The 27278-nt window shown below is 50.3% G+C and overlaps 1 protein-coding gene across 1 annotated transcript; it reads left to right on the top strand.

The window, feature by feature from the left end:
- Positions 1–7260: 7260 nt before the first annotated feature.
- ADAMTS8 (ADAM metallopeptidase with thrombospondin type 1 motif 8) lies at positions 7261–27243 on the top strand. The gene is made up of 10 exons (XM_032426206.1): positions 7261–7860; positions 7894–8049; positions 15745–15984; positions 17035–17170; positions 17839–18006; positions 18992–19293; positions 21817–22000; positions 24445–24617; positions 24739–24914; positions 26671–27243. Exons 1-10 carry the CDS (start codon positions 7261–7263, stop codon positions 27239–27241), a joined length of 2706 nt encoding a protein of 901 aa, XP_032282097.1. The 3' UTR covers positions 27242–27243.
- The last annotated feature ends 35 nt before the right edge of the window (positions 27244–27278 follow it).

Genomic DNA, 27278 nt, shown 5'->3' with positions numbered 1-27278 from the left:
AAAGAAAGAAAGAAAGAAAGAAAGAAAGAAAGAAAGAAAGAAAGAAAAAGAAAGAAAGGATGAACGAACAACTCCTGTAACTTCAGGAAGGGGCATCAGTGGACAGCTGCTCTAGGCCTAGATGTCTAAAAGAAAAAAAGAAAAACTGGATTTTTTTTAATCCAGAATCAAAAGGATGCTCATTTCCTCCACTATTCAAGAATACTTGAAAAACAGAATTCACCCAATTCAAGAATCCTCTTTTAACACTCCTGCAAGTGCCCCCTGTTTTTGCTTGAACAATTCCAATGATCAGAAAGCTCTACCTCTGCAAAGTCCTACAGAGATGCTCGCAGGAAAAGGTAACAGGGCTGTTACTTGGGAGCCCTGGCGTGTGTCCCTGTCCCTTCCCCCTCATGCTAGAACCACAGTGTCTGAAATTCTACCATGAGTTGTTTATTTCTGTTGGTCTCTTAAAATTCAAACACTCTTGGTAGTACTTGCTATCAAGCCAAAGTGTTCATGATTTAGAGAACCCCCTTCTGTTCATGAGAGCAGAAGGTCAGGTGAGCACCCTGGGCAATTCTAAAAGAAGGGAGACACTGAGGATGAGGGGGGAATGATGCCGAGACAAACTCCAGATACTGGACAATTATTCTGCCAGGCCAGGTAAGAATGCATGATGATGATGATGATGATAGAAATTAACATTGATGTGTGCTTAATATATGCCAACCACTCTTCTTAGCGCTTCACATTCCAACTCGTTGTGAACACATTTCTACAAAGTAGATAATTTTTACAGCAAGTCTCTCCAAATAAAGACCTTCAATAAGCGCCTTATCTGCTCTGTGAAATTAGAGCAGATAATTTCGTCCAAAAGATCCTACCTAGCTCCTTTTTTCATCCCTCTTTCCTTCCCTCTAAAACAGGGAGAGAAGGTACAGCTTTGCAAGTTAATATTATAAATATATTTGTGTGTGTCTGTGTGTCTGTGTGTGTGTTATCAGATGTGGTTAATTAAAACCATTGTTCAGAGAGATTTTAGACCCTCCTAAGATCAGCTATAAAAGGTATATGTGACGAGACTCCCATCTAGTGGTTAGAATCAATAATGAAGATTTGGGGGAAACCTAATGTTTGCATTAATAATTAACTGGATGTACAGAAACCAAACCATCCTCACAATTAAGGGGGTCCCAGGCCCTGGAGACATCTCAACTTGGCCAGCTCTCCAAGAGTGCCTGATAATTTGAGTTGAGAGACACTGGGCTGATGAAGACCCGAAATCAAGGTGAGAAAAGAACAGTAGGAAGGAGAGAAGTACACAGTATGATAAACAAGACAACTGTACACCTCCTCCAACCTTCCCCAGTGACTGGGTGTAAGAAACATAATAAATACTCAGCTTGTTATGTGTACAGTTTTTGAAGAATTGCTGTCTCAGACTTTTATTAAAAACATTGCTCTGCCAAGATGTCCATCAACAGATGAATGGATAAAGAAGATGTGGTATATATATACAATGGAATATTATGCAGCCATCAAAAGGAATGAGATCTTGCCATTTGCAACGACGTGGATGGGACTGGAGGGTATTATGCTGAGCGAAATAAGTCAAACAGAGAAAGACATGTATCATATGACCTCACTGATATGAGGAATTCTTAATCTCAGGAAACAAACTGAGGGTTGCTGGAGTGGGGGGTGGGGTGGGAGGGATGGGGTGACTGGGTGATGGACACTGGGGAGGGTATGTGTTTTGGTAAGCGCTGTGAATTGTGCAAGACTGTTGAATCTCAGATCTGTACCTCTGAAACAAATAATGCAATACATGTTAAGAAAGAAAAAAAGAAGAAGAATTTAGCAGGAGGGGAAGAATGAAGGGGGGGGAATTCGGAGGGGGAGAAGAACCATGAGAGACGATGGACTCTGAAAAACAAACTGAGGGTTCTAGAGGGGAGGGGGGTGGGAGGACGGGTTAGCCTGGTGATGGGTATTGAGGAGGGCACGTTCTGCATGGAGCACTGGGTGTTATGCACAAACAATGAATCATGGAACACTATATATAAAACTAATGATGTAATGTATGGGGATTAACATAACAATAAAAAAATTTAAAAAAAAAAAACAAAACATTGCTCTGAAAGTTCTAAGAGGATAAATATTAAGTTGCAACAATGCCACCTGCTGGGCATAATGTGGTAAAGCAAGTATGACCTAAACTGTTCCTATCACAATGTCCGTTGTTATTGCATTTAAGACTTAGAATGCGCAAGTTACAGTAGTAATCACAGACGCACTGCACATGGAATCTTGGGCAACCTTATATGTTGAGTGCCCAACACTGAACCCAATAACTTGGCAATTAAGTCACTGAAAATACAAACAGCGAGAACAAAAATGCTTATTTGCATCTTGGTGTATTAAAATCCATTTTAGTGGATTTTAGCTTAGTTTGCATCTTGGTGTATTAAAATCCATTTAAATCTGGTCGGCAAGCAAGTCAGTGTCACCATCACACAAAAGTTTGTGCTAGATCTGGTTCTCAGAGATAGAGATAACAGGATTGGGAGCACATCCATTGAACCGGTGTCTGTAAGATGAAGGTAGGAAAAACATCCCAAGTAGCTAGCACTTTACAGGAGTTAGGAAATTGAACTTAAAGTGGCCTCAAGAATATGAATTGGTGGTTTCCCAAATACTGGGTGAAGTTCCAAAGGTTCCAAAAGATAGAACATATAGAACTAAGAAATAATTAAATAAAAAGTACATAGGAATACTTGCATGTCAGAGGGAAAATAATGTGAATCTTAGCACAAAAGTGATGTCAAAAGCCAAACATAATCCTGGGGTAGGTGCTCAGTAGTGTGATAAATAAAGACCAGGGAATTGTCTCTCTGTTTTAGGCAATGCAGGGTTACGGTGATTACACAATAGCCAAAATTATAGAAAATGAACAAAATTGTGGCAAAAAGACTATTATTTTGCTTAGAAAGAAAGAACTCTTTTTATATTTAAGTGCTAGAACAGGCTTTTGAGAAAATCTGTTTATTCCCTTCTTTGGGATCTCTAAAGATGAATCCTAGAATCCCTTCCAGCTCCGTAATGCCATGATTTAATCCTTGGTTTTAAGTAAATAAAAGAACCCTAATTCAGTGCAGGACACTGTCACCAGAAAATAATATATTTAATTGGTAGTTTATGAATGTGACCTTGGTTAAAAACAATGTCTCCACTATTTATTAACCGAGCGACCCTAAGCAAGCCTCTCTCAATCTGTTTACCTGTAGGATGCCTTTTTCAGAGGTCTATCCCGATCATAGAGTGGAATAATGTTTGTGAGCTGTTCAGCACAGTGCCTATCCCCGAGCAAGCCCTCTCAAAAGGTGGAAGCTTTCATTTACTGAGGAGTAAATGAAAATTAAATTAAAATGAGCCTTTAGAACAATGCCTGACCCAGAGTAAGCACTCAAGTTTCATGAAAAGTTATGAATTACAAATGGAATTTGAAAGTAATATAGCTTCTTTACCTTCATACAAGCAGTATCATAGTATCTTGGGAAAAAAATTCACCACTAATTATGTGTCTCTGGGCAAGTCACTAAAACCTCTGCATTTCTGTTTCTTCTCTGCAAAATGAGAGTGCAAGTGGATTAGATGACCACTTATGTGTCTTCCACCTGGTTCTAGAAGAAGGTTCTAGACAATACCAGAGCTTAGTATACACAATAAATGTATAATATACACTCTGTAAAACTCCAGTTGTGAACTAAGAAATAACCAGTGACCAATAGTAGAATTAAAAACTTAAAATTCACAATAGCCCTACAATATAAAGTACCATAAACATAAAAGTCTTTTCATTATTTAAGGACTGACTAAATAATAAATAATTGCTAGATACAGAATCAAGCACAAACATAGACATTTGAATTTCAATTTTCATATAATTTCCTTTATATTCACACTGAGAAATTATTTTGAGTCTCTCATTCTGTAAAAATCATGTAGTGAGTTTAAATAATCCCATATTCCAAATGTGAAGACCCCAAGCTAATGCTGCTTTACTGTGACTGAGGAGTCAGCAAACGTTTCCTGCAAAGGACCAGACAGTAAATATATTTTAGGCTCACTCAACCCTGCCCTTGTAGTTCAAAAACAGCCATGTGTAAATGAATGGCTGTGACTGCATTCCAATAGATCGGTAATTGTGGACACTAAAATTTGAATTTCATACTGTTTTTAAGCGTCATGAATTTTTTTTCTTTTTTTTTTCAACCATTTAAAAAGCGTTAATACCATTCTTAGCTTGTGGGCTATACAGAAACGGGGAGTGTAGGATTTAGCCGATGGGCCAAAGTTTGCCATCCCTTGCTGTAATTACATACTTTGGGAAAGAATCTGATAATGTAGGAAATCCAGAATTAGCAGAATACCCCTCTGGGATTTTCCCTGGTTGGTTGGTTGGTGTTTGTTTTGTTGTACTGTTTTCATCTACTATTTTCCGAAGGTTTTCACTACAAACCAGGGACCCTTTCTTAGTCCTAGGGCAAGGGCAGGCACTGGGTTTAAGCATAAGTAAGGCAAGCCTGACACCTTGAGGTTGCTCTGCAAGTGGCAGGTGCCACCCTGGAAATTAACCAGCAAGGCCCATCTCCTGGGAAGAATGAATCCAGGAGGGGGCAGCCATGCAGATTCAACTCAGCAGTGAGCCAGCCAGCAGCTGTTGTTATTGTTGAAATGGGGCAGGATAAAGTCCACAGATCACTGTCTGACTTCTCTCCCCAAAGGGCTGTCTTTAGGGGCATTTCATTCTATTGAAAAAATAAATAACTTCCAGAGGGCTGGAAGGACAACTGAGACCAGAGGGCTCCAAGGACATTCAAGACTTTCCCTGCTCTGGATAAGTCTCCTGCCTGCAGTGATTCATACATTCCAGAGGATAGGAAGGGGTATGAAGCACAATGGCCCCATCCCTGTCCTTTCATATGCTTACAGAGGAAAAAGAAGGGAAATGTATAGGACATAATTGCTATTGAAAATCAGATTTACTCTGGGAGATGGTGATACGGGGCTTTAAGAAGCAAAGGCCAATGATCAAATGTTACAAAAGGCTGGAAGTAAATAGGATGACTCAACTGTCTATCCAGGTCAGACTCTCCCAGGACTATCACGCCATTGTGCTGGGATGCAGCATTTTGCTCCTTTTTGGAAAAGGATTGTAGAGGCCATTCTTTCCATACCCCTCTCTCCAGAAGTGTTTCCCGGAAACATCCGAGACTCGAGTTATTCTTATCTTGTAAATTATCCTGGAAAAATAATCCTACAGCTTGCTAGTTCATCCTTTCATCTAAATGAAAGCCATTTTATTTATTTGACAGAGAGAGAGAGATAGCGAGAGCAGAAACACAAGCAGGGGGAGTGGGAGAGGGAGAAGCAGGCTTCCTGCCAAGCAGGGAGCCCAATGTGGGACTCGATCCCAGGACCCTGGGATCAGGGCCTGAGCCAAAGACAGACGCTTAACGACTGAGCCACCCAGGCGCCCTTCCGTGTTTCTGAGAGTAGACAGAGGGGACACTTGGAGAGAATTTGGCAGGGTTTACCCCTGGTTCTGTAGTCACAAAAGTACTTTTGTATTTGTGAGAGCCTCCTCTTTGGAGGTGACAAGCCCTGAGGGACTCACATGCATGTTGAACGTCCATAGCTGTCAGTTCGATGGGCTAAAAAGAAGCAGGAAGGACCTCAACTGTCAGTATTCCCAACACAGGCAGAGAACTGGGTAGCTGGGCATAGGTGAGCTGGCAGAGGACTTAAAGGTCCCGGTCCCAGCGAATCTCCCACACTGACAACTCGGAGCAAGGGCAGAGAGGGGCGACTCTAGAGCCTATCCCTAGAGAGAACAAGACACTGAATCGGATTCAGAGCTGTGCCATTAAGATGAGGGTGCCATGAACTGCTGGGTTTTGTGGTCCTCCGTGGAGACAGCAGATCATGCCACTCCTCCCCCTGGGTTGCAACCCCCCTCATCCTAGGAGGAGATGTCAGGGTGGGGCAGAAGAAATCAATTCCACACATTCGTACCCACAGCTGTGGACAGTGCCATGAGAGGGAGCTTGCAACCTTTCATGAAGCCCCGCAGGGAACTGAGCAGTACCCAGATCAGGTTTTCAGGGCCCAACGTGCAGTTCCTGAAGATCTGCTGCCCTCCTAGGGAAATGCTTACCTTCCCTCTGGGGTGATTCCACTTTGCTGCCAACCGCACCTCTGATAATTAACCACTGTGCTGGGCTCTGCCCTGCAGCCCCTGGACAAGGCAAGTAACAGAGTCCTTGGCTGTGTTAACCAGGTGGTATTTTTCCCCTGATCCGAAGCTGGCAGTGAAAATGTGGGTTTTAGTAGGGAGCAAGATTTTAGTATGACCTTTCCTGCCTCCCTCTTTTGCTTTACAATGAAAAGCTCTGGAACCTCTCCGGAGACCTCTCTTCTACACATCGGATCCCCAACACCAGAGCTACAACTGTCGGATCCCCAGAGTGACTCTGCAGGGATGGGAACACTGTCTCTGGGGCCAGTGCAGGAGCCTTTTGGAGGCTCTTTTCTGGACACTTGGCCTTAAAGGAGGTAGCGACTGGGGCCTCCCGAAGGACTCGGCCTGAAGGGCTAGTCCAGCATTGTAGGAGTTAATGTGGGACCGCGCGTAAAGGGAAGGGGAAAAAAGTTGGAGTTGACACTTACGGAGGGGGGGGGGGGGGGCGAGTCTTGCTGACTCCTGATTGGTTTTACATTTCATCCAAAAAATTTTTTTCTCTCCTCTCTCGCTCCCTCTTTTCAGTTTCTCTCTCTGATCCCAGGGGAGGGGAAACGGGAATAGTGAGAGATCAAAAATAAACCTCTTATGTCAAAGCCGGGAAGGAAGTATAAATACGAAGGGCTCGGCAGCCCACTCGGTGCTTCCCGGGGTGGGGAGGAGGCAGGAGGCGGCTGCGCGGGGACCGCGCGCGGGGCAGGGGCGGAGGACCGGCGCACGCGGGCCGGGGAGCCAGTTGCTCGCGCTCGGCTCGGCGGGCGGGCGCGGGAGGAGCGGCCTGCGCCAGCCAGAGGGGCCGCTCGGGGACCGTCGCCGCCGCCGCCGCCGCCAGGCCCCCACTGGCCGAGTCGGCCAGCGAGCTGATTGATTTGCTTTTTCCTGGAGAGAGCGGCCGGGCTGCGCTCGCGCCGCCAGCACCTGCCCGCGCCGGGCCGCCTTCTTCCCTCTCCCGCGCCGCCGCCGGAGCCCCCATGCCCCGCGCCGCCCCCCGGTGGCCGCCGCTCCTGCTGCCGCTGCTGCTGCTCTTGCTGCCGCCGCCGCCGCTCGCCCGCGGCGCCCCGGCCCGGCCCGGCGCCCGGGGGCAGGCCTCGGAGCTGGTGGAGCCCACGCGGTTGCCGGGCAGCGCGGGCGAGCTCGCGTTCCACCTGTCCGCCTTCGGCAAGGGCTTCGTGCTGCGCCTGGCGCCCGACGCCAGCTTCCTGGCGCCCGAGTTCAAGATCGAGCGCCTCGGGGGCTCCGGCCGGGCGGCCGGGGGCGAGCGGGAGCTGCGCGACTGCTTCTTCTCCGGCACGGTGAATGGGGAGCCCGAGTCGCTGGCGGCCGTCAGCCTGTGCCGCGGGCTGAGCGGCTCCTTCCTGCTGGACGGCGAGGAGTTCACCATCCAGCCGCAGGGCGCGGGGGGCTCCCTGCGCCAGCCGCACCGCCTGCAGCGCTGGGGGCCCCGGGCGCGCCTCGGGACCCCCGGGCTCGCCTCCTCCGAAGCCCACCCCCTCCCCGGAGGACCCCAGTGGGAGGTGAAGGGAGAGGATCAGAGGCAGGAGAGAGGAGACGAGGAGCAGGAGAAGGAAGAGGTGGAGGAGGAGGAGAAAATGGAGGAGGAGGAGGGGGGCAAAGAAGAGGAGACAGAAGGCGCCAGCGATCTGCCACCACCCCTGGGGGCCACGAGTAGGACCAAGCGGTTTGTGTCCGAGGCTCGCTTCGTGGAGACGCTGCTGGTGGCCGATGCGTCCATGGCTGCCTTCTATGGAGCCGACCTACAGGTAGGACTCACTTTGCCTGGAGGCCCCCAGTCACCTCCTAGAGCCTCCCAAATCTTCCCTTTCCAGTTCCTCTGAGAAAATCCTTCACGTTCCTCATCCTCCCAAGACCTACCCCAAACAAGGTTCTTTCCTTTCTGAGAAAGCGCAGTAACTTTCTTCTTAACCTCTGACCCTTGGGGTACCTACTGCCGCTCTCCCCCGTGTCCCTTCCAGTATAGAGTGGAGGTCCCGGCGCTTCCTTGACCTCTGCTGCTCACCTTCACCCCTGGCATCCTGAATCTCCTTCAGCACTTGGCAAACTGAACTAAAAGTGGGTTTTAAAGCGCACCCCCCTCCCCCAGGCACCTGCCTCTCCCAACAGAGATGAAAACTGGACATTTTGGAAGAGCATCCACCCTATGCTCCATTTCTCAGCCCTCTACTGTCTCCAGACCTGAGAGGTTCCCAAGGATAGTCAGCTGGGACGGAAAGATGTGTCTATTTCATCCCCTTGGCGGACAGAACTGAGGTTGCCATAAGTAAAAGATATTGTTTGGAGGGAGTTGAACCTGGAAAGGGGCTGCCCAACTTCTGTGTGCCCAGCTGGTTCTGATCAAGGGGCGTGGACTACCTTGCCAACCTGGCACCCGGCCCCGGCCACACTTGGCAGTGCTGGCCTCAGCACAAAAAGGGAGGGGACAGAATTTCTGCCTGGGGGCTCAGCCTGGGAAACTGAAGCTTCGGTGGGAAAGGGAGGGCATCTGAACGCTTTCAGTTAATGCTCCTTGTGGAGCCAGAACTCTGCGTGGTCCACCCCAGCTGCTCTCAGCCCAGACACAGCTCTCTACTGAACTTGGGCAGGAAAATTGAGTTCAGGGGACAGCTCCTGTAGCCAGCCCATGTCTAACTAGATTCAGAGGTGGTGCAGACTCAGCAGGAGGAGTCTCTGTCACCCTGTGTCCCAACACCTCCCCCAAGAGCCGGGTGAAGTACAAGGGTTCCAGGGGAGGGCTATACTTTCTCTTCCCCTGAGGAGCACAAAACCAGAGGTGTGCCGGGTAGAGAAGACCTGACCTGCCCAGAGGTCAGAGATGCCTGCAGCAGGGATCCCAGCCACTGCCGCAGCTCAGTTAATGCCTTTTCAATAATGGCAGTCTTGGCCAGTGACCCTCTTCTAGGCTCAGCCCATGCCCGACTGTTGGGGGCACCGAGTGCTTCCGCATCACCTGTGCAGAACAGTCTAGATGATGCACGCCATCTTCATCACTCTGCAATCACTGGGAAGCGCATCTAGATGGAAGGATGGGAAGAGCTAGGGGTGAGAGGTCCATGTGGCTGCTTCTCTGGCTCCTGCAAGAGCAGGCTCCTTTGCACACTGTTGGAGTATTCGCTTCTCCCAGAGCACGGTAAGGCAGCTTTGAGCCGCCAGCGAGGTCTTCCCAATAGGCTTCGGGTCTATGAAGATTGAATATCTGTTTCCATGACTACCCTGAGAGCAGGGGGAGGCACCAGCTGACTCCTCTGACTCCTTTTCCTCAGGCAAGTCCTCAAGAGCATAGCTAGCGGGGCTTCTCCCATCGCAGGTTAGGACCACCACACCTGGCTACTAGGGGGCTCGACCAAAGAGAGGCTAAAAGTACAATCACTGCAAACCCAGAGCTGAGAGGCTTGAACCCATCCCCAGGCAGGGACCAGGTTCTGACGTCTGCCTAAGAACCAGGAGGTAGGAAAGACGACAAGAACACAAAGAAGCAGCAGAAAAAGGACTTTTCAGGCTTCAGAACCAAAATGTTTTCTCTAGTGCCTTCCTACCATCTAGCTCTCTCAGCCCATCATCACCCAGTAACTTAAGACACTGAGTATTTGCCTCAAGGAGGTATTTGGCTGGGCTGGGTCTGCCCCAGGTTCTCCTCACAGAGACACCCCAGAGTGCTCCCACCCTTATAGACTTCTGGGTGGATGACCCATTGCATGCTTGTCCCACCCCCTCTCCCTCCACACACACCGTTTCTGGACCATTCACAGACACACTCCTTGCACCCAGCCAGCCTATGTGGGTCAGGAAAGCACATCAGGCCCCTGTGTAGGCTGAGGTCCTTTCCGTAGGGTATCTCCTTTCAGGTCCTACACCCGAAGGAAAAGTGCTCTCTCGGCTTGGCCAGCTCCATCACCCCTGCCTTGGTCTCCTTATGTCACTGCCCATTTACACCCCTGCTGTCGCCATGTTGGGATGAGGCAGGGACTGAGGCACGGCTGCTTCTATGACCTCCCACTGACCCCTCTGCTTTGACTCCTCACCAGCTGTGGAGATGCCACAGGATAGACTTGAACTTCTCAGCTCAGTCCCCTGGGCTTCCTAAACAGGTCCATGAGCCCAGCCAAGACAAGAATGAATGTCAAGTTCTAGTTCCCCAAGACTTGCCTGCCCAGACTCATCTCCCCAAAATAGAATCCAGTTCTTTATTCTTCAAGGAATCTCCTGGAGACTTCGTTCACACGGATGGAAGGCACTTTGGGGTGTCTTAGCAACCAGGGGTGTAAGTAAGGATGAAGAGACTTCACCCCCTTGAGGGCTTGCATTTCCTCCTCTGTGAAGCCAGACCCTGCTCATCAGGACTAATATAAGCATCAGTGAGGCTGCTTCATGATGAGTCTTCTAGAAAGTTCAGCCATTGTCTGAGTGCATTCAATTTGCACAATGGTTTGCATGCATCACCTCAGCAGAAATACCTGTGAGAGAGGCAGAGGAAGAAGGTTCAGCTCACAGGGAATCTGTGACTTTCTCAAGGTCACACAGCTAGTAAGCGGCAGGGCTGGGTCATGACCCAAGTCTCCTGAACCTGGGGGCAGTGCTCTTTCTTACTGTGCCGTGAGGTTTCTTTAGCCCGAGGAGGGTCTGTGACGGTGGCTCTGCTTACCCCCTACACTCGTCTGTATTGTGGGAATGGGGCATTGAATCCAGCAGTCCTAAGATGCCCAGCCAAAGTGGGAGGCCCCATCCTGGGAAGAAACCACCTTCAAGGCCAAGAGAAAGAATTAGCCACGCTCGAGGCTGGTCACACTGTGAAGCGACAATGAAGTTTTCCAGAACTCTGTACACTTGAGTTCACTTAATCCCTTGACAGAAGGGGCCCCTGCCTCCCACCTTCTTATCTGGTTTCAGAGTTAATGAGCTCAGACAAAGGGGGCTTTCTGAAAGGAGGGACCACCTCGGAAGAGGCCATTAACTCTGTCTGCGTCGGGCTGCCTCTGATTGTTGCCTGGACGAAGCTGCCGCAGGAAAGCTGTGAGTGGCGGGCTGGGCCGTGCCCCACGGCGGACTCGAAATCCGTCCCACCAGTGTATCAGCTGAACTCTGAACTCTCTGCTGAGCAGAGAGGGTCCGGGGAATGGCACTCCTCAACCCCAGAGACCAGAGGATCCCCAAGATGTCAGGCTACCAACAAGTGATTTCAGGGAAGGGTTAAATCCCAGCCATTCCATCTCCCCCTTACCCATGTCCTCTGGGAAAATGTCTCCCACAAGCCCTAACACTAAAGGGACCACATCTCCCAGCACAGTCCCCGTTTAGGCCTGTTCTGGCATGATTATTAATAGCATCATCTTCGCTCTCAAAAGCGTCCTGGTTTGGATAGTGACAGAAGCAGACGCATGCCCCACTTGCTCTGTAGCTACCTACATCCTCATGGGGGAAAGACTTGTATTCTATCCGTGTGTGAACTCTGTTCCCCTCCTGGCAAGAGAATGAGTCTTTTCTGTCTCTTTTGTCTGCTCCAGTCAGAAGGATCAACAATATGAAGCTTTTCCCAAAGAAAATGCCTTAATATTCAAAGGTCTTTGATTTACCACCTCTGCCTCCGCAGGTGTAGACAATGCCAGGGGAAAGCTTGCTTGCTGGCGTGCTTTGGGTTTGTTTTGGCTATGCTGCAGTTGTCTTTGTAGCAGTAAGGAGAGGTGGCAGTCAGTGTGGTGATTAAGAGCATATACTTTGAAGGGTCATCGAAATAAGCTGAGTGTCCTTGAGCAAGTTACCGATTTCTCCGTACCTTGATTTCTTCACCAGCAAAATAGGGACAGTTATACCAATGTCCCAGCATTACCTTGAGGATACAATAAAATATGGAAAGCACCTGACCCAGTGCCTGGCACATAGTAGGTGCTCAATAAAGCGTAGCTAATAGTGGAGTTGCCTTTTGTGATGGCATTTGTCAGAGTAGGACGTGCCTTCACAGTCAGCCCATTGCCATGTCAACTCCGCGGTCCTACGCGACAGGGAGGCCTTCCTTTTCAGCTTGCTTGGCTCAGAATGTTTAAGCTTGACTCCTTGTGGTGTGTGTAGTTTTGGAGAGGTGACATTGCCCCTTGCTATTTTGAGAATGAGGAGAGATGAAGGACATCGGTGCAGGACCCTCTCTTTTCTCCAATTGCTTCTTTACTCTTCTTTGCTTCTCCACCACCTCCTCAGCAGTCTTGGGCCCTAGAAGGACTCCCAGTAGCAAAAGTGTGGCACCAGTTGCTGAGGTCAGAAGGTTTCCATGTGGCCACTCTTCTTCTCCTTGCCTCTCCCAGGCGTGCTGCAAGGAGAAGCGATGGGAACCACAGTATGAAGAGCAAATGAGCAAAGCATAGGGATGACACTCTGAGCAGAAGGAGCTGCTAGAAATGCATTTGGCCCAGGCCCAGACTTCTAGACTCCCCCCACAGTTGGCTTTGGCTGCCATGGGAGCTCTGGGGGAGGAATGTCCCTAGTTGTATCACAAAGAATCAAAGAGGGCTGTGTCCCAACCTAGCTGCCTAGGGCATTTCTTTCTCTTCTTCAGGTCATAGGGGCACCAATGAAGAAGGAGACTCCCTTAAAAAATGCCGTGTCTTTTCCTAATGAGAATTAAGGGCATGAGGTCCCCAAGTCATTCAAGAGCAGGGTTGTTTGACCACCCCTGGCCAGGCTGGTCATGGGCTCCCACCTACCTGACGTGGTTCTTGGAGGTTGTCTGCTGTGCTGGGGCCCCCACTCCACCAGGGGCACCATCTTGTTCACATTCTTCAGCAAGCAGCCCACACTTGGGTGGTGCACAAAGAAGTATAAATAGACACCAGGTGGTGGAGTGAGCCATCTGACCTTCTCCTCGACTGGCTCCTGAGCCCTCTCTCTGTGGAACTGTAAGTCAAGCCTGGCCTTTTGGCCCAGGGTACTGCCGAGACTCGGAGGCTCACAGACTCTCTCGGCCACTGCCCCCACCAGGTCCCTCCCCTGAGGGAACCGTAAGATGCACTGCAAATGTCAGCCGTAGGATCCTCCCATGGTTTCTCAGAGGAGCTAACAGTGGGGATAGCAGTGCTTCCCACCTCCAAAACCTCAGCGAGACAAGACGAAAGGAGAGGTGAGCAGGACCAGGATTAGAGACTTTAACAGAAACATCGGACCACATAGACCTTGCAGCTCTCTTGCAATGGAAATTATCTTCTGAAATAGCAACCAGAAGACATCCAAATGCTCTCAACTCTAACCGTCTGCCTTGAAGGGAAATGGCCCTCAAGCCCGCTCAGCCTGACAGGTATTTAGTGTCCGGAGAAGATGCTCTGAGCTCCCGGAACCGCAAGGGAGGCTCCCTGAAAATCCTAACGTCGGGAAGCCTCCCCTGATGCCTCACCTCGTTCCTTTGCGCAGAAATTGACACCCGTGTGCGTTTGGCTTTCATTGGGGGCGTGGCCGGTGCATGGTCCCCACTCAGCCGCGTTGCCCCAGAGCCTCAGTCTGATCTGGTCAGCTTGAGAACACTGAGCCCTCTTAAACCCCAAGCCTGCCAGGACTGATGCTGAGCAGCTGGTATCTCTTGTGGTAACACCTTCTTTGTAAAACATCGTCTCCCCAATTTTGAGATTGTGAAACTGGGACTCAAAGGGAAGAGATCTTATGAGGAGAGTTGCAGGTTGCCCCTGAAGAAATTCCAAGGCTTGGTCCCTGGCCCATCAGATTTGACCCTTCCTGGGGCAAGAGAGCAGGAGACTCTATCTGCCCCCTGGAAGCAGCGAAGGCCTGGCCAGGAAGTACTCTCAGCGAGCTCCCATTCCTCAGCCCTCACCCCCAGTTGCATAATGATGTGATTGCTTTTCTCCCTCAGGAATCCAGCTCTAGGAGCAAGCGCCAAGTTTCAGCTTTGCTGATAAGATGTTTACATCAGCCTAAACATAGCTAGAGTGCTTGACACGCTAAGAAACCTGCCAACCGCTGTTTGTAGGGCTTACAAAATACTTGGCTTGTTGCCCGCGAGGTGAACAGACAGATCCCATTCACAAATAATAGGATTCGTCTGGAACTCCCACACATGGCCTCAACTGACAGAGTGTCCCTCTTTAGCCTTTCACCCTCTTTTCCCCTCCTTCCCCTCCTACCTTCCAGACCACAGGAGAGAAAAAAGAAAGGCTGACGGGAGATGGTGCCCTAGGGAACGAGGAGCGGGGGCAAATGAATGGCAGCTTGGCTGACCACACTCCCAGCTGAAGGCCTGCGTGCCCCTGCCCCTCTCTTTCCTGCAAAACAATCCAAGAGGACTCACTTCTAGAGGTCCCTGAGGCAGGAGAGTGAGTTCCATCTGGCCGCCTCCAAAGCCTTGGGAGTAGTTGGCAACCCAGGGATAGGACAGAGGCCAAGCAATGATGTGAACTCCTTCAGCTGGTCTGGGCAAAACTGGAAGCAGGGGTGATCCTCAGTGCCTGGGTCTCATTAGGCCCACTGCCCCCTCTCAAGCCCCTGGCAGAAAGGAAGAACCCTTTCGGGGTCGTCCAGAAACCCAGCAGTCAAGCCCTGGGAAACTTCATTTGAAGAGTGTAGGCTTCACAGACAGACGTGCCTGGGCTGGTGTCCTGGCTTTAAGAGCTGTGTGACCTTAGACAGCTTGTTTAACTCGTGTGAACCTCTTCTCCCTCATTTGTAAGACCGGGATGACAATGCCTACTTCACAGAGTGAGTGTGAGCGTTTAATGAGGTGCAGGTCTGGTGACGGGTGCAGACTAACTATTAGTGACTATGGGAACGATTTCAGGGTTAACAGGGCCCATCCTGCAGAGTAGAAGTTACCCCAGCAGGCATCAGGAAGATGCTCCACTGGATTCTACGGGACACATTCTACTAACCTTGAACACTCAAATAATTGCTTCTGGGCTGAGAACAGAGAGGGGATGGGGCGGGGGGCGGGGGGGCTGGCAGGGAGTCGCTTGGTGTCAGAGTTAAGGCAGAATAGTAACCAGTGCAGGCCAGTAGGACCTTCTGGTGATGATGGAAATGTCCTGTCTGCTCCGTTTAATACAGAAGCCTTGAGCTATAGGCAGCTACTGATGTACGTGAAACATGGCCAGTGTGACCAAGGCACTGTAATTTCCATTTTACTGAATTTTAGCTGACTTCGATTTACACAGCCACATGTGGCTGGTCGAGATGTTAAAGGCACAAGCTTTGGAGGCCGGCCATCTGGGTTCAGGGGCTGGCTGTACACTCATTAGCTTTGGGATCTTGGGCCAGTTACGGAGCCTCCATGTTCTTATATGTAAAATGAAGGGAAATAATGCCGGGACCTCCGGGGTTTTGTGAGTCTTCAGCAAGATGCTTTATCTCCAGCGCTCAGCGCAGAGCCCGGCACATGGAGGCGGGTGGCAGCGGGCAGGCAACGGGCCGGGAGATCGAACCCTTCCCTCCCCCTGCTCCCATCTTCCCGACAGAACCACATCCTGACGCTGATGTCCGTGGCAGCCCGAATCTACAAGCACCCCAGCATTAGAAATTCCATCAATCTCATGGTGGTAAAAGTGCTGATCGTGGAAGATGAAAAGTGGGGCCCAGAAGTGTCTGACAACGGGGGGCTCACCCTGCGCAACTTCTGCACTTGGCAGCGGCGTTTCAACCAGCCCAGTGACCGGCACCCAGAACACTTTGACACAGCCATTCTGCTCACCAGACAGGTCTGTGGGCTGGCTCCAGAGAGCCCAGGCAGGGAGGGAGACGGGATGGGCGGATCAAAGGGAGGACCACGAGGCCTGCCCAAACATGGGAAATGTCTCCCTGCTGGCCCCAGCTGGACGCCAGGAGCCTCGTGTGTGGAATGATGAGGGGGAGGTCATGAGGACAAGTGTGAGGTATTTGCAAGGGAAGGAGAGGAATCTCGTAAGGGCTCTTTTCCAAAAGTTTGTGACCAGCTGTCTGCTGAGGTCATAACAAGAGGAAATGGGCTCAAACTGCCCAGTAAAAGATCTCGAGTTGGAATGTAGAGAGAAGGTCCATCTACAATGACTGTTAAACACAGAGGCAGGGAACTGGAGGTCACCTTGAGATTTCTCCAAATCAGGAGGCCTGCCCTCCTAGCTGGTGCAATTGAAACAGATAGCTTCCCGACGGCTGGAAAATCTAATAATATGTGCTGCCCTGTTGACGCCTTCAGTCCTCAGGACAACCCCACCAAGCCCCATTTTACAACTCAGGAAACTGAGGCATAGATTGCCCCCACACACACAGTGGTGGCACCCATAGTCAAGCCTAGGCAGTCTTGCTGCAGGGTCCGTACTCTTCAGCACTGTGCTATCCTGACTCCCAAAACAAGCCAGCCCTAGGACATGCCAACTCTAGGACACAAAGTCCCAGCCAGCCCTAGGACACACCTGTGTAGAAAAAGAAATGGGCTTCCTCACACAAGTGGCCTTTGTGAAGAAATAGGGCCTTTGGCTCACAAATTTTCATTCAGGGGCACCTGGGTGGCGCAGTCGGTTCAACGTCTGACTCTTGATTTCCGCTCGGGTCATGGTCATGGGGTTGTGAGATCGAGCCCCGTGTCAGGCTCTTTGCTGGGCATGGAGTCTGCTTGAGATGCTCTCTCGTCCCCTCCCTCTGCCCCTCCCCCTCCCTCGCTCTCCCCCTCTCTAAAAAAAAAAAAATTTCCTTCAACTCAGGAGGAGCAGAAATAGGAAGATTTTCTGTTGTTTGTCTGTTCTCACGCCCTCACTCTCTCTGCCAAGCAGAACTTCTGTGGGAAGGAGGGCATGTGTGACACCCTGGGCGTGGCGGACATCGGCACAATCTGCGACCCCAACAAGAGCTGCTCTGTGATCGAGGACGAGGGGCTCCAGGCGGCCTACACCCTGGCCCATGAGCTAGGTAAGACTTGCCATGCCAAGCCTACTGTATTCTGTCAGGGGGGACTGCCTCTTCCAAATCCAGGCCAGCCCAGGGTCTAAGGAAGATGCGGCTCTCACACTTGGCCAGGTTCTACTCGGAGTTCTGACAGAGTGATTGTATGTAAATAGATACTGTACTTTCTCCATTCCCACCCTGAACATGAGGCCATAATATTAAAATAGGGTCTTGGATCATCATCAGGGGTCCCCAGGAAAATGCCAAAATGAAAGAAATGCTCGGGTAAAGTTGCGATGCTTTGCCCAAGCTAAGCAGTCACAGTAAGAATTCTGGGGAAATCAATTGTGAAGAGAGTGCTGTGTCAGGGAGTGAATCATTGAGGACAGGCTGAGGCAGAAAACAAAGGGATATCAAGGTTCCCCCGGTACTCTGAGAAAGTTTTCTGCAAGAGAAAAGCCCAGAGTGAAGCCCCAAACAAAAATCTTTAAGGAAGAAGGGCATGGCCATCCCCATGAGGAGCTGGTGACTGGTTGGCCCGAGACGCCCTCTTCTGTCAGCGGAGGGTGGCTGTCTCGCCAGAGGGAGGGAGGGAGTGCTGGGCTGCGTGGGGAGCTCTTGGGGTGGGACAGGGCAGGCTGGAGGGCAGTGGAGACTGGTTCGGGTGGACTTCAGGTCTCTCTCCACCCCAGGGCACGTCCTCAGCATGCCCCACGACGACTCCAAGCCCTGCGCACGGCTCTTTGGGCCCATGGGCAAGCACCACATGATGGCGCCGCTCTTTGTCCACCTAAACAAGACGCTGCCCTGGTCTCCCTGCAGTGCCATGTACCTCACGGAGCTCCTGGACGGTGGGCACGGTAGGTGTCCCGCAGGCTTCTCCCTGCCTCTTTCTGGCCCGCTGCTGGTGTTTGAGGTCTGCCCCACCCGCCTCCATGATGGCGAGAGTGCCAGTGGCACTTCTGGTGGAGCTCCTTCACGGAGCATCAGAGATGTCTCGGATAGAACAGATGTCGGACAGGTGTTCCTCACCCAGCCTCGCCCTGTGCCATGGCAGGCTAGGGGGATGTACCCCTCCCCACAAAGCATACTCTTCCTTGCCCTATCTTCCAGCAGCCAGCGTGGCTGGGCTAATTTAGATGATTAGTCCCAGAGCCGGTAGAATTAGTCTGAGAAGGTTTGTCTGGAGGAGATGGGTTTGAACAGAGCTTGAAGGAATGGAAGAACGCAGTACAGAGGAGAGAAGAGAGCATCCCGGCTGGAGAGATAGATCATGCTGTAGCTTAGGAATGGCAAAGAGGCAGGGAACAGGTCAGTGTGACAGCAAGGGTGGGGGATGGGGGTGGGTGGCATGCCGGGTTAAAACCATCAGACTTATTCAGTAAAGCAGTGAAAACACAACTTACTCTTGATTGTTCTCATCGAACGAGACAGGGACACCTAAGATACAAAAGTAATAGATTATCCAAACATCAGTACTTAGGCTTTATTTTGCCTGCCATGGTTTTTGAGAGCGCATTTGCATCCCCCATTATATGTGCCGTAGATTAGTATTACAGTTAGCTGGCATTCCCTAGGTACACGCTGAATGTATATAAGATGTTCTGGATAACAAAAAAAAATTCAATCCTAATAAAATTTTACTTAACTGATAGTCAAAAATTGGATAAGCTCATATAGATGATTGAGTGTTGAGTTTTTAGCTTATGGTCAAAGAAATTATGATGGCTAGGTCTTACACCCCATCAATAGGAATTTAAGTGTAATGTGGGAGGCCACTGGAGAGCTGAGAGAGGGAAACCCCCACTCCTCATTCTTGTTCCTCTGCTTTCCTCCATTTCTCAGGAGACTGTCTCCTGGATGCCCCCACCTCGGCCCTGCCCCTGCCGACAGACCTGCCAGGCCGCAGCGCCCTCTATGAGCTGGACCAGCAGTGCAAGCAGATCTTTGGGCTGGGTTTCCGCCACTGCCCCAACACCTCTGCACAGGACATCTGCGCCCAGCTCTGGTGCCACATGGATGGCACCGAGCCCCTTTGCCACACGAAGAACGGCAGTCTGCCATGGGCTGATGGGACGCCCTGTGGGCCTGGGCACCTCTGCTGGGATGGCAGCTGTCTGCCTGAGGAGGAAGTGGACAGACCCAAGGTGAGGGATGGCTACTTGGGGGTGTGGGAGGAGAGGGAGGGGGAGGGCTGTTTTCAAGGAAGAAACCACACTTGAGAGCCACGAACTAAGAGACTTTGGGCCAGGCTGCAACTATGACGTCTAAGTAAAATCATTCGTCTTTTAATAAACAAAGCAAAGCATATTTACCCAAACTCAAGAGGAGCCCTTCGAGGCTGGACTCAGAGCAGACGGACGACACCACCAGTGCTCAGGGCCTTCTGAGAACTCCCCCTTTGGAATTGTTTTGGGGTGGACTAGAAGGCTTATGAGGATAGGTGATAGGCATGAAGCATTCCAGCACAAAGATCAGATCGTGGCCATTCAATAAAGGGAGGCCATTATGAATTCCATTATAAACAGATAGTGTGATGGCAGAAGAGGAACATTCAGTCAAGAGCTGAAGGAAAAGTATTCATAACCTACCCATGTCTGAGCTGCGTTCATCTTCAGAGGTCAGGAGAATGAGACTACTTGTGGGAATTCCATACTCAGGAGGGGAGAAGGAATCAAGCTGTCTCTGACCAGGCAGAGAAAACTTGGCCTAGGACTGAGGAAACTTACAAGAAAAACCAAGGCAATGCCAGCGAGAGTTTTTAAATGATTCGCTTCTTTGCCCTGCTCTTAATACTTCCAAACTGTGAGGCTGATCACATTTCTCTTACTGCAAGTCACTGAGCCCTGCCTATGAAACAGCATCCGCCGAGTTTCACAGCCTGGTCTGGGCCCAGCACTGAATCACCAGGGTGGCCTGAGCACTCACTCTCCAGAGGGCTGTCCTCAGTGGCATGTCCTTTGCACTGAGGCTCAGGATCCTGCTTGGGCCAGGTAAGCCACACTCTTGCTAAGCTTGAACCAGGGCAGGATTCACAGATTCATCCTCAGCCACTTCTCATCCTCCCCATTCAGACACTGAGTTTCTTTTCCGTGTACTGACTCCCTCTACCCCCGTCCAAAGCACGTGCTTCACACATTACTGAGGGGAGGGGAGGAGGTCTGTCCAACATTCCTCGGCACCAGAGCCAAGCTCAATGCAGGGAGAGTTTGACATGGAATGATCATGGGATGATGTTCATCATCTATTTTTAAGGGCAAAAAAAGAGATCATAAAACACTACATATATATGACAGAATCATAACTATGTAAAATTAAAACATCACATCTTTATGATTATCCAGAGCAAAAGCGTGAGAGGTTATTGATGAAAATCACATCAGTGGTTTTATTTGGGGAGTGGTTTTTTTAAGTGTTGGTTCCTTTTTTTATACTTTTCTGTATTTTTCATTTTTTATATAAGCAACTTTTGTCATTTTTAAAAATTATTTCCCTTTTGAAAACTCTGTGAACCAATCAAGGGCAAAGCTTAGTTCTCATAGGTTGATTGTAAGGATGGAAGCAAATCTGATTATTTCCCATGCATTATCCTACCATTAGAACTGGTAGCTGGTAGATCAATAGCAACAGTTCCCAGCAATTATTCCTTTAAAGCAGGACTTCTCAACCTCGGCACTAGAGACATTTGGGGCTGCATAAGTCTTGGTTGTAGGAGGCTGTCTTCTTCATTGTTGGATGTTCGGTGTTGGATGCTCATTGTTGGGTGCTCATTGGTGGATGCTTGTAGTTGGATGCTCGTTGGATGCTTGTTGGGTGCTCATTGTTGGATGCTCATTCTTGGGTATTCATTGTTGGGTGCTCATTGTTGGAATCTCATTGTTGGATGCTCACTGTTGGATGTTCACTGTTGGATGCTCATTGGATGCTCATTGTTGGATGCTCATTATTGGAGCTTCATTGTTGGATGCTCATTGTTGGATGTTCATTGTTGGGTGCTCATTGTTGGAATCTCATTGTTGGATGCTCACTGTTGGATGCTCATTGGATGCTCATTGTTGGATGCTCATTGTTGGAGCTTCATTGTTGGATGCTCATTGTTGGATGTTCATTGTTGGGTGCTCATTGTTGGATGTTCACTGTTGGATGCTCATTGTTGGATGTTCATTGTTGGATACTCATTATTGGTGGGTGTTCATTGTTGAATGCTGCTTGTTGAATGTTTAGCAGCACCCAACCTCTACCCGCTAAAGGCCAGCAGCATGCACCCTCCCCAACTGTGACAACCAAAATGTCTTCAAACATTGCCAAATGTCCCCAGAGGATAAAAACGGCCCTGATGGAGAACTGCTGCATTAGACACAACTTTATTCCCATAAAATGTTGTTTCATTCAACAACTAATACCGAGCACCTTACTAATGGCAAGGCACTGTTTTAGACACTGGGAAGTCAGCAGTGAAGAAGTCCAGCACATCCTCTGTGTTCAAGAGGCCAATCGCCAAGCGAGCCACACAGTCACTAACAAATGATTAGGGCAGTTTGCTGAACAACACCCACCAGGATGAACATAACTAGGTGAGGAGGTCAGGGCCAGGGACCCCTGTTACACTGAGAGCTGAGCCCCGCCTCCCCCGCCCCGCTCCTGACTCAGGGTGGCCTTGTGTGTTGCAGGCTGTGGTGGATGGAGGCTGGGCCCCATGGGGACCCTGGGGAGAGTGTTCCCGGACCTGCGGAGGAGGAGTACAGTTTTCACACCGTGAATGCAAGGACCCTGAGCCTCAGAACGGAGGAAGATATTGCCTGGGTCGGAGAGCCAAGTATCAGTCGTGCCACACAGAGGAATGCCCCCCTGATGGTAATCGCCACTGATGGTCACTACTGTTGTCACTGCAGCAGATCCCCAGACAAGAAGTAGGGTGGGTCTCCCGGGATGCAGAGCTTTCCTGTGAGCCAGACATAAATGGACCCTGCAAGGCGCCAAATTTTAGGGCAAAGCCTAGTGGCCCCTAGACAACTCTCACTGTGCTAGGAGACTGTAGCAAAGTCAAGGAAAGAAATTGCCCCGATCTTCCAAGATGTGGAAATAGAGGATGTCATTCCCAACCAAACTTATTCAGGGAGTTGGGAGGAGCTCAGCAGAGGGGCTAGCGTCTAGGATAATAATCCTCCTGGAGGCATCTGAACCCTTGTCTGTGTGCAGAATAGAAGTGTTTTCCAAAGCAAGTGTCAGAGCCAAACCTCCACTGTCTTTCCAGCCAACATTCAGCCCAGGGTGGAGGGAGGGTTTCTGAATCTGATTCTAACGCACATTCCTTCTAAAAAGAGTTGCCCATCTTCCCTTGAGGCCGTGGCAACTGCCTGATGGAACCTTAACAGAGAGCAGCACCGCCCCTACCTCCCCTTGGCATACATTCCTACCTCCTAGTACCCACTAGAAAGCACACACATTAACTCAGAGGCAGCAGGGGTAGCAGCAAAACTGGTGAGAGGGAATCATTAGCAGTTTTTCCCCACCATCCCATCCAGCTCCCCTTTGTGCAGCTCCAGGAAATACTGGCAGACGGCAAAAGACATGCAGAGTTTTAAGAGAGATGCATCCAAGTGCAAAGACACACTGACGTTGGGTTGGTGTCTAATGAGGGAATCTGTAGGCTTTGCAGTTTTGCAAGACAAGAAGGATCGGCAGCAGCATGCGGCTCTAGAAACTTTGCCCTGGAATCGTGAGAATTTGCCTGGCATATGGGGTGAAGAGAGAGAGAGAGAAGAGGGGAAGGGATGAAGATAAGGCACAAGGTAGACGGAATGATTGCAGTTGCACCGGGATCAGCCTCTCCATCAACAAGTGGTTTTTAGTGCCTCTCGTGTGGCACAAACTATAATAGATGTTACAAATGACATTGTAAAAACACACAAAGCATGGTCTCTGTCCTCAAAGAACTTGCAATCTAGTTAGAGATCCACATGCCTTTTACAAAGCAACTAAAGCCTAAGCTCTGAGGCCCGGACCCCCGGCTTATGAAGAATTCAGAGCAAGGAAAAGCCTGGGCTAGTCTGAAGCTTCACAGGGAGTTAGGGCTGAGCAGGGCCTGGAGGATGGAGATGGTGACGGGGTGTGGGAGGACATGTGCCCACGTGGAGATGGGGGGGCTTGAGAGGGGCTAGCATTCACTTGGGTGGAGTCAAGCAGCATACTAACATTTTAAGGCTACACAGCAAAGGTCTGTGAAAGCTGAAATGATATCTGGAGGTTCTCCGTGCAGGCTGTCCCATCATGTCACCTGGGAAGCTTGTTGAAACACAGCATTCCCAGACCGCTCAGATGCATTGAATCAGAATCTTAGGAGTAGGGCATGGCCATCTGTGTTTTGAAAAGTCTCCATAGGCCGTGTAGAGATGCAGGGGTAGAAAACCTCAGTAGTAAGAGCAGGTTTAACTTCAGGATTGTGGGGCAAAAAAAACAAAAAACAGAAAACGCATTTCTTACTTCTGACAGATTGTTCTGGAAGCAGCATGCAGCAGGATGGGAGAGGAGGCTGGGCACTAGGTCTCACATGAAACCGAGAGGCCTGGGCTTATGGGAGGTGGACTCAGATGGTGAGAGTGGGAAGGAGACACTTAAAATCGCAGATTGTCATAAATAGAGTGTAGGACTTAAGGACAGGTTGAAAATAGTCGATGTAGATACTCAAATGTTCAGCAGATATCAGATGCCAGTCTCACACTAGAATGTGGCAGTATCCCCAAATGAAAACTAAACCAGTTCGTGGAGAAGCCATATGGGGTTAGGCTTTTTCTGAGCTGACGGTAATCATCCTGCTATACATGGAGGTCCCCTGGAGACATCCAGAATTACAGCAGGTGAGCTACAGGGGCAAGATCAGAACTAGAGATGTCGATCTGAGAGTTTTGGTCACCAGTTAAATGTCATGAAGAAAGTCAAAATCGAGCATGATTAGCAGGGGCCCAAAATATACTCCACGGATCATTCAAGCTTACTGAATTGTCCTCTGTTCCTACTAAGTTTATTCATCTGTAAGATAGAATTGGTATCTTCCCCCAAATGGAAAGGATATTTATCCCAGAAAGCCCAGCTTGAGGCTGGATGCTCCTTTCCTTGCCACATGGACCTAGGTCGGGCGTGTCTAGGAATGTTGGGCCCAGATGACACTGAACCTATGTCCTGGGATTGGGTCAAAACCAGGAGGAAGAAAGGGGCCCTGAATGCTGGCATTTCTGCCACTGGGTCCTCTCTGCTTCAGCAAGGCATGTTAACTGCATGCCGTTTCTTACTCTTTGTAGGGAAAAGCTTCAGGGAGCAGCAGTGTGAGAAGTATAATGCCTACAATTACACTGACATGGATGGGAACCTCCTACAGTGGGTCCCCAAGTATGCGGGGGTGTCCCCCCGGGACCGCTGCAAGTTGTTCTGCCGAGCCCGGGGAAGGAGTGAATTCAAAGTGTTCGAGGCCAAGGTAAGAGTCCTTCTGGAGCTCAGAACCACAGGTGGGGAGGAAGGCCACCTGCTCTGACCCCACCTGTGGGTGGCCTCTGTGCACACCATGCCCTCTGTTACCTTCTGCTTCCCTGCTGCAGGTGATCGATGGCACCCTGTGTGGACCAGAGACTCTAGCCATCTGCGTCCGTGGCCAGTGTGTCAAGGCTGGCTGTGACCACGTGGTGGACTCACCTAGGAAGCTGGACAAATGTGGGGTGTGTGGGGGCAAAGGCAATTCATGCAGGAAGGTGTCCGGTTCCCTCAACCCCTCCAGGTGAGTCTCACCATAGTTCTGTGCCTAGGTTCCAGAGAGCGGAACAGGCTTTAGAATCAGACTGGCCTAAATGCGAATTGTGGCAGCTACTTATTACCCATGCGGCCCTGAGCTGTCGTTTCTTTGTAAAGCTTTGGGAGTCCCCTCTATCTCGGAATCATCATACTGAGTCATGAGATGGGCGGAACGCTTGGCACAAGGTCTGGCCCACAGAGAGGACAGTGCACAGGGCAGCCAGAGGCCCTGAGGATAGGGGTGTATCAGCTCTGAGTCAACCAGCAATAGAGCTATGCTGAGTAACCAGGGCCCTTGCCAGAAAGTGGCTCTTCCAGGCCTGTTTTGGGAAGGACATCTCACCCAACACCTGGTGAGTCCCATCCTTTCTGCAGGTGGATCTTTCAAAAAGGGGGTCCAAAGAGGGGGGTCTTGGTGGCCTTAGTGCTTTCATGAACCTGAGAACTCTGGACACTTTCGCACACCTGAACACCATATGTTCATGAAACCCCTAGTACTGAAATGCTTGCATTTCTTTTTTTTTTTCTTAAGTGCTTTCATTTCTATGACCTCATTTGATTCCTAAAATAAGTCCAGCAGGTAGCCAATACTGTTATTCCCCATTTACAGATGAAGAAACCAAGGCACAAAAAGATCACATGACTCTCCTGAGGTCACACTGATAGTTAATGACAGCCAGGAAGAGAGCCCAGATGTCTTAATTCCTGGGCTGGTTTTCTCCTACCATGGCACACAGTTCCTAGAGAGGAAGGGCCAGGGCATATGTTACGTGGCCACACTGTGCTCCTCTCTGTCTCTCGCCACCTCGCACCTTGTCAGCCTCAGAGAACAGAACCAGCCCACAGCAGACAACTTGGCAGTCTTCAAAGTTAAACTCAAAGGATAGAGAAAAAAGAAGCATGTGGTGTGGGATATTCAGATAGCAGGTCTGCTAGCTGGCTTTCTCTTAGGCATTAGACATATGGGGCTGTGGATTCTTTCAGAGCCACCCTAGACTCAGCAGCTAGCTGAGTGGGCAGAAAGCAAGAGTAGCAGAGAACCGACCGCCTGTCCTCAATCTTCTTTGCTTTCCTCCCGGCCTATGTAATCCAAACACTTCTGCCCCAGAAGAGAAGAATAAAAACTAAGGTTTCTCCATCCCACGTAAAGCTCTAGACCTACAACAGAGTTGAAACACAGAGGAAGGCAACTAGAAGCAGCTTTATCGCCCTGGCTCCTGCCCTGGGGCCATGTTAACCAAATACTAGGGGCTGATTGGCTCTAAGAGGTGGGGTGAGATGTCCATTCTGGTCGGATTCTGGGACTGGTGTGTGGAGCAGATTTTTCCACATGGGTTTGAACTCTGGGTATGAAGGGGGCCAAGCAAAGGCTTATACCCGTGCAGGGACCTAAGTGTATTTGAGATCTCACTTGAGCCCAGAGCTGTCGGCTTTGGCAGCACTGATGCAGTTTTGCAAGCCCTTCTGGGATGTCTTCCTCTGTGCTGATATCCAGACCCACACATCCGAACTCCAAACATTTGAATCAGAGTTACCAGGCAAAGCAAAAACCCTTGAAAATCCCAATGTACAAAACATTCTTGTCGGCCCCAGCAGCTAAGTTATGTGGAACTCTGGGGCAACCACTTGATGATTTGCTAGCGCTTTGTGACCGCCCACCCTAGTCACCAACATGCTAACTTGCTGAGGCGCTGGGCTGGGTAGCCACTGGTCCTCAGGGGGTCTTTCTGTCCCTACCATAGTTACGGCTACAACGACATTGTCACCATCCCGGCCGGTGCTACTAACATTGATGTGAAACAACGAAGCCACCCGGGGGTCCAGCATGACGGCAGCTACCTGGCGCTGAAGACGGCCGATGGGCAGTACCTGCTCAATGGAAACCTGGCCATCTCTGCCATAGAGCAGGACATCTTGGTGAAGGGGACCATCCTTAAATACAGCGGTTCCATTGCCACCCTGGAGCGGCTGCAGAGCTTTCGGCCCCTGCCCGAGCCTCTGACCGTGCAGCTCCTGACTGTCCCTGGTGAGGTCTTTCCCCCCAAAGTCAAATATACCTTCTTCGTTCCAAATGACGTGAACTTCAGCACACAGAACAGCAAAGAGAGGGCGACCACCAACGTCATCCAGCCCTTGCTCAATGCGCAGTGGGTCCTGGGGGACTGGTCTGAGTGCTCCAGCAGCTGCGGAGCTGGCCGGCAGCGGCGGACCGTGGAGTGCCGGGACCCCAACGGCCAGGCCTCCGCCACCTGCAGCGAGGCTCTGAAACCCGAGGACGCCAAGCCCTGTGGAAGCCAGCCGTGTCCTCTGTGATCCCTGGGGGGGGGGGGGGGGGGGGGGGGGGGGGGGG

This window comes from Phoca vitulina, unplaced genomic scaffold (genome assembly GCF_004348235.1).
Source record: "Phoca vitulina isolate PV1807 unplaced genomic scaffold, GSC_HSeal_1.0 scaffold34, whole genome shotgun sequence".
NCBI lineage: Eukaryota > Metazoa > Chordata > Mammalia > Carnivora > Phocidae > Phoca > Phoca vitulina.
This window is presented reverse-complemented; position numbering and strand designations above follow the sequence as displayed.